This window comes from Eptatretus burgeri, chromosome 10, assembly GCF_056783735.1.
Source record: "Eptatretus burgeri isolate ZD-2024b chromosome 10, Ebu_testis_v1, whole genome shotgun sequence".
In the NCBI taxonomy this organism is placed as follows: Eukaryota; Metazoa; Chordata; class Myxini; order Myxiniformes; family Myxinidae; genus Eptatretus; species Eptatretus burgeri.
Genome location: NC_140970.1, coordinates 55550559 through 55558058, shown reverse-complemented (window position 1 = coordinate 55558058; position 7500 = coordinate 55550559). Strand labels below are relative to the sequence as shown.

Below are 7500 nucleotides of genomic sequence, written 5' to 3'. Positions count from 1 at the left end.
CAGTTGGGAGGTGCAAAAAAAGGGCACTGAGAAATTGAGTTATTGATGGAAAGTGCAACTCCGCCGCCGGGGTGTGGTTCAGCTATCATATCGGAGGAGACAAAAACCAGGGAGAGCCATTAAGGAGTCAGGGACATCCTGTGGGAGGAAGGATTCTGCTAAACATATTATATCCGGTTCTTCAGCAGCAGCCTGGATTGAGTGATCTGTCAGATTGGAGAAGAGACTTCAGATGTTTGAGGTCCACACAGTTAGAAATAGGAGGAGGGAGAGGAGGCTTTGGGAGGGTGCAGGATTAGGGGGGAAGGCTTGTGTGTGGGATGTGCGGTGGAAGGATTGAGTATGTGGGGTGTGGGGAAGGATTGAGTATGTGGGGTGTGGGGAAGGATTGAGTGTGTGGGGTGTGGGGAAGGATTGAGTGTGTTGGGTGCGGGGGAAAAATTGCGTGTGTGTGGGGTGTGGGGGAAGGAAGGGAGTACTCATTTTTTACTCCGTTTGTTTGTTTTCTTGTTTGTTTGTCCGGACGATATCTTGGTCATCCTTTGAGCTAGGAAGCTGAAATTTGGGGACAAAAGTGAAGATGTGCTTTTTAATTTTTTTATTAATCAATAAATTGATGAATTACTTAATTTTTAGGTCAGGTCAGGTATGGGAGCATGTGCCAGAACAGCGCGTCGCTGCGTCCACTTTCCGCCGGTACTCCAGGGGCCTCCATCTGGCCATCCCCCAGGCAGATGCCAGGCCCATCCCCATCTCCTTGAGATGATGGTCAACCTGCTGCAACCACGAGGCACGTGGTCGGCCCACTGGCCTCCTCCACTCATGAGACTCCCTCGCTGAGAGAATCTGGTGAGCGGGATCAGCGTCAGGAAAACGAGCCACATGTCCATGCAGCCGCAACTGACGCTCACGGACTATGCAGGTAACAAATCTCATCCGAGTCTCTCTCAGCAACCGCTCGTTGGACACAAAATCCGACCAGCGATAGCCAAGGATTCTCCGAAGAGACCTGGTACCAAAGGAATTAAGTCTCCATCTCAGATCCTTGGTCAGAGTCCAAGTCTCGCATCCATAGAGCAAGACTGGAAGTACCATGGACCTGAAGACTCGGACTTTCGTCCTCCTGCACAGGTACCGGCAGCACCACTCCCCATGATCCAGTGAATCCATGACTCCCCAGGCCCGACCCAGACGTTTATTGACCTCTGACTCACAGCCAGCAGAGACGTGAATATCACTGCCAAGGTAAGTGAATCTCTCCACGACCTCAACATCCTCACCACAAACAGACACAGACAGGACAGCAGCATCCAAGATGTCACCGAAAGCCTGGATCTTCGTTTTGACCCAAGAAACCCGTAATCCCAGTGGCTCCGACTCCTCATTCAGCACTTCGAGGGCCCCCAAAAGGATATCTAAAGTCTCCGCAAAGATGACTGCATCATCTGCAAAATCAAGGTCCGAGATCTTGACATTCCCAAACGATGCACCGCAGCTTGACCTCTCCGACATCCTCCCTAAAATCCAGTCCATACAAGTGCTGAAAAGTGTGGGGGCCAGGACACACCCCTGACGAACTCCAGTAACAACTGGAAATAAGTCAGAGATGGTACCACCACACTTCACAGCACTCTCAGCACCAGAGTAGAGTTCAGACATCAGATCGATCAGTTTTGGTGGCACCCCACGAAGACCAAGAATCCTCCAGAGGACATCCCGATTCACTGAATCGAACGCTTTACAGAGATCAACGTAGGCTGCAAGCAGCCCCTGCCGAAACTCTCGTCTGCATTCGGTGAGGACACGAAGAGCAAGGATGCGGTCAATCGTTGACCTCTTTGGTGTAAAGCCTGACTGCTCTGGACGCTGGTGCTCAAGCAGATGGTGGCGAACCCTATCAAGAATTATCCGAGCAAAGACCTTGCTCGGCACTGAGAGCAGCGTCACCCCTCAGTAGTTGTCGCAGTCTTGGCGATCACCCTTCCCTTTCCAGAGAGGAAAAACAAGGCCCCTCTTCCAATCAGTTGGGATGATGCCTGTGTTCCAGGCAGAGCACAAAACTGCATGCAATGACATGAGTGCAGCATTTCCACCAGCCTTGAGAAGTTCAGCATGGATGCCACAGATCCCTGGAGCTTTTCCCCGTTTCAACTGGTTCACCCCAGCCCGTGTTTCCACAAGCGAAGGTGGACCACAGTTGATTCGAGGGTCAGCAACAGGGATTGCAACACCCTTGACGTCCAACTCGACAGCTGATGGATCAGCCTGGTACAACCGCTCAAAATAACCGGCCCAGCAGGCCTTCACTTCAGACTCCTCTGTCAAGAGCCTACCACTCTCTGCTCTAACTGCAGTGCTCCGAGGGATGGGCTTGGATGAACGCAATGTGCGAATTCCCCTGTAAGCAGACGAGATTCACCTGTCCACAGGTGATGTTCTACCCCTTCACAGATCCCTCGCACATAGGCCTCCTTGTCCCCCCTCAGTGCACGTACAGTTTTACGCCTCAGCTCCCTGAACAGCTCAGCTCTGCCATTCAGCCTGGCCCTGCGACTCTGGTCAATGGTATCCAGTGTCCCTTGAGAGACAAAATTCTTCTTTTCCCTGTGGTGAGTTCTAAGACATCCACCGGCAACATCAAGAACGGTGGTCTTGAAGGCACTCCACAACTCTTCAGGACCCCCCAAAGCACCCAGACCCCCCAAGTGTCCACTCAGCCTGTTCGCAAACTCCTCAGCTACTCTCTCATCCCTGAGCTTGCCAACATCCAACATTAATTTTTATCGATTTATTAATTCATTAATTTTCTTTCTCATCTGGGCAATATCTCGGGCACCCTTTGAGCATGGAAACTGATATTTGGACACAACAGTGAACAATAAAGGGTATTTTTGATTGATTGATTAATTATTCATTTTTCGATGAATTACTTAATTTTCAAAGAGTTACAGATTTGGATGAAACAGTGGTGGTCTATGAATGCTATTAGGCAATTAATTGAGAAATTAATTATTTTACAACTATAATTTATTTTAATTTTGCAATTAATCACTGAATCGATCAATTATTGCTCACTGCTCACTCCAAATCCATCTCCATATGCTGCAAAGGCGCCCCGGCAATGTCGCACACTGGAGGATTTATGTACTTATTTGGCATGGGGACGGTGTACTTTGAATGTACCGCAACTTGTTTTGATTTTTTTGAAGAGAAGACAATAACTTTTTTGAAGGGGGAGATAGAAAAATGTTGAGGAGGTAGAAGTAAGATATTTGGGAAGATGAAAACAAAATTGAGAAACACGGAGACAAAGAATTTTCACTTTCTATCGAGATAAGACTGTGCTGTGGTAAGCCTTGGACAATACGAAACAAATTAAGATATAGCAGATGAGTAACATGAAATATTGCACAGGATATAACAGCAACACTTCGATGGAATATAGCAATAATAACACAACAAATCCGGTTTAGAAAACTTAGCTTTTAGTGAGGTGAAAATGGAGCTCAGATTTTCACAAGCATGTGCAAGAATCCCTGAACCGGAAATCTGATTGGGTCATTGGTACTTACGAAGGTTTGCACACATCAAGGAGAAATAAAAAATCATCATAAGTAGAATGTGCAAAATATGAAAGCTGAAATATGAAAACCTTAAATTAATTCCTGTGTCTGTGATTAATTAAACATCCTGTGAAGAGAATCTTGGTTTTAAATCCAAAGAAAGATAACTGCAAATGAAGTTCTGCTTGGAAAATATATATGACTCGGTGACAACATTAAATATCTTATTGAAATGAAGCTTCGCCAATGAATAATGTAACTCAGAATAATGAGATTGAATATTAAAAATATTCGTGTTTTTCAAACGTAACCTGTTTTTTACCCTAAAGACCCTAAACACACTACTTGGATGCGGGGTTTGTAGGAGAGGTGGAGGGAAGGAGGAAGTGCAAAATACCACCGATAACAAGGCTTGGTTTGATACACCATTAATATATAATCATACCATCCAAATTCTGGACAAGAAACAAGCCAAATAGACGGATGGAGATGAAAACTACCATTGTGAAAGTTAACCTTCAGCCATTGGAGAAAAGGCTAAAGTGGACCCCAAACCCCTACATAATATGCTGCACATGTACCCAACTTATTTCTCAAACTCCACTACCTGCGGCTTGGCATCGCCATCAGCTCTACAGAAGTACTACTCCTAATTGGAGCATCTTTGGTGTAACTCTACTGATTTCTCCATATTTTGACAGCATTTAGCATCTAAAAATACATTCCTTAATTATAATATGACTCTGTAATAACATTAGTCACTTTCCCTTTCAAAGAATATTGTTTCCTGATGTTGATAATAAAAAATACACACTTCACGAAACTGCTCAGGAACATGGCCATCTGTTGCACCGGCAGCAGCCACTACTTAAGCAAGTGCAGATTTTTGCTGAATGAACTACAGACACATCTCACCGCTTAGTTTTCATGTAATAACCATTTATTTATTGTAGTTGTTTAAAAACTTATATCCACTGCCATCTCTGCTAAACTTATATCCACCGCCGTCTCATTGATGAGCATCCATTTTTAGATCCTTGTGGAGGATCTCTAAAGTCTTACTCACGTTGTTGTTCTTGTGGACTTTTTTTGTTTCACAGCTTACAGTTTTTATCGAAACTTCCTGAAACTTGGCGTATATATGTAAAAATACCCTGCGCAGACAGTAACCATCTCTGATTTTAAAAATTCCTCCTAGAAAAAAGTTATGATGTCAAAATATCTCTGCTAATGGAAATCGCCTAAAAAATTATCTCCGAAACTAGGCAAGCTTTTTGAATTCTGTTTGCGGGAATCAAACAGGGCATTAGCAGAGATTAATTACCGCACATATGATACATCACTATGACGTCATATCAATTTTTATGACGTCATTCCTATTTTTTGTTTCACAACCCAGAGTTTTCATCGGATCTTCGTGAAACTTGCCATGTATATGCAGAAAGTCCACGCGCAGGCAGTAACCATCTCCGATTTTGGAAATTCTTCCTAGAAAAAAAGTTGACATCATAATATCGCTGCTAATGGAAATCGCCTATACCATTATCTCCGAAACTAGGCAAGCTGTTTGAATTTTGTTTGCGGGAATCAAGCCGGGCATTAGCACAGATAATTTGTCGCAAACCTGATAAATCACAATGACGTTATATTCGTTTTTATGATGTCATCATTAAGAGGACGAGGATCTTAGCTCATTTGAGCTTGTTTTGTTTGTTCTTGAATTTTAAATATGTTTGTTACAAAACAAATTTGCTTTTTACAATGTAATAATTTGCTGTAATGCTGGACCTGAGATGCTCCTCAATTTACGCATCAAATTGGCTCGCTGAGCTTTTAATGTTGCAGTTCAGAGGAGGAAGGGGTATTTTAGGTACTGGAGTATAAGGGAAATGGCAAGACTTGCTCCACATTAGAACAGCCAAGTTAACTAATTACAACCTAGTAACGGCTAGTTTCAAGTCCTGTACACTTCAAAAATGCATGTAGGAGAGTTCAACTGTTCTACAAGCAAATCTGTGGAAACCTTTCCCGGATGTAGGTTGTTACAATGACCTTGTATGAATCTTGGGATTGAATAAAATAACAATCATTTCCATTACATCTTGTAAATCAAAGCCACGTCAAAAAAAGATTTAGAATAAATCACTCAGCATTTGACATGCTTTATTGTGATTGCTGATGTGATAATTTGAAAGTGTCTTTCTTTTCTATGTACTTTTACTTGCAGATACTGGAGGTTAATGGTCAGAACTTTGAGACAATTTTGTTGAGCAAGGCAATGGACATTCTCCAACATCACACACATCTCTCACTCATTGTCAGAACCAATATGATGGGTGAGTGTGGGTTTCTAAAATGGCCTTGTGCCAGCTCCTTCTCTCAGAAATTAAAGTGAGGCAAAGAATATGCATCAGTATGTAAACAAGCATTTTCGGGAATTGGGAAGGGGTGGATGGGTGGGTAAGGTTGTGCATTGTTGTGCATGTGCCCTATTTTGGGCTTGAGGAAATTTGTGGACCGCGAACAAAACGTCATCTGAGGCAAAGTCTGCTCTTTCTTATTTTTTGCAAATTGGTGGAATTTGTTGCGTTCTATTTGATTGTGAGCTGTGCCGTGTATACAGTGGGATGCAAAAGTACGAGTCCACTAAAATCAATGTCAATCTTTCTCAAATCACGATTTCAAACATGGATTTGTCATAATATTGAAGATATATCTCCATATTATTTAATTTGTTATAGTTATGTTTAACTGACACTTTGGTTTAACAGAATAAATGAAGGGTGAATACTGTTACGATTCTGCGAAACCAGCACTCCCCCAAGGCAATGGCACACAACCTATAGCGGTTCCCGAGACAGTTATGTCATTCGTATTCGTTCTTGATAGTCCTTCGCTTATGTGTAATGAGTTTATGGGACAATATGCGTTGCGTGGGCTTTAGCTAGGTCTTTCTTTCCATTCTTTATCGATTTTACTTCGCTGCACACATGAGCTCTCTTTCACTCAAGCAGGCACACCATAGCAAGAGGGGCAAATCATTTGCATATGCGTGCAATTTCCCATTCAAATTGCGTGCCATTATCCAACAGGCGTTACACCTCAGACTTCACCAGACTCGAACTCCAACATTGTTGCATTTCATACACCACCACAACGCCTTTATAAAAACCACCACACCATCGAACCACAAACTGGAGGTTACAGTATTAGCAGCGCATATGTGTTCGCCATTTGGAGCTGTTGCTGGTCAATGCAGGTCCAATGATCACGGAAGCGCTTGAAAAGCAGAATTTCTGGACCAGTTGACTCTGAACCAAGTGATGCTGCAAATGCTGCCTGTAGCACCAAATACATGGTGTCTGCACACGCAGTATAACAGGTCACGTCCAACTTTTTCTTCCAGAAGAACACAAGTTCCTCCACAATGGCCTGTGTTTGTCGCGGTTGTGTCGAAACACAAAGCTTTGACATGATCAGTCACTCTCCATTCATTCAGGCATTCTACGATGGCATTTGTTTGTGCCAGCGCGGTTCCTGGCAGAAGTTTTGGTGCCCCGAGGAGCTGCTCTGTCCTGGAGCCAGATACAAGAATAGGAAAGCAGTCAACATATTCTCGTGACGTCAGATCTTGCATAAGTTTTCCGTCCCAGTGAATAGTCAATGGACCATTGCCTTGGAACTCTTGCCTCTCGCCGTTTGCCTCTCGCCGTTTGCTGTCAGTCAACAAGGATGCTACCCACCTCACAAACCAGCAATGTTATTTATGAGTTTAAGTGCCGATGTGAAGCTCGGTACGTGGGCCGCACAACACTACGATTAGCTGATCGGATCAAACAACACGTCCCCTTGGCGGTTCGAAGAAAGATTGTGAGAGTTAGAACACAACCAGTGTGAGCATGTAGAAATATCCAGCAACCACCGGCCACCTGCTTCA

The 7500-nt window shown here is 43.8% G+C and overlaps 2 protein-coding genes across 6 annotated transcripts in view; one reads left to right on the top strand and one right to left on the bottom strand.

Moving 5' to 3' along the window:
- The window catches only part of LOC147018613 (rap guanine nucleotide exchange factor 2-like), a 213699-nt gene that overhangs the window by 117070 nt on the left and 89129 nt on the right, over positions 1-7500 (top strand). For all 5 annotated transcript variants that reach the window (XM_085898460.1, XM_085898458.1, XM_085898457.1 and 2 more), the window contains one exon: positions 5791-5899. In XM_085898460.1, the coding sequence (XP_085754586.1) occupies positions 5791-5899 (109 nt within the window). The remainder of the gene's footprint in view (positions 1-5790; positions 5900-7500) is intronic.
- LOC147018617 (uncharacterized) overlaps positions 1-7500 on the bottom strand; it is a 57644-nt gene that overhangs the window by 13423 nt on the left and 36721 nt on the right. The window lies entirely within an intron of this gene.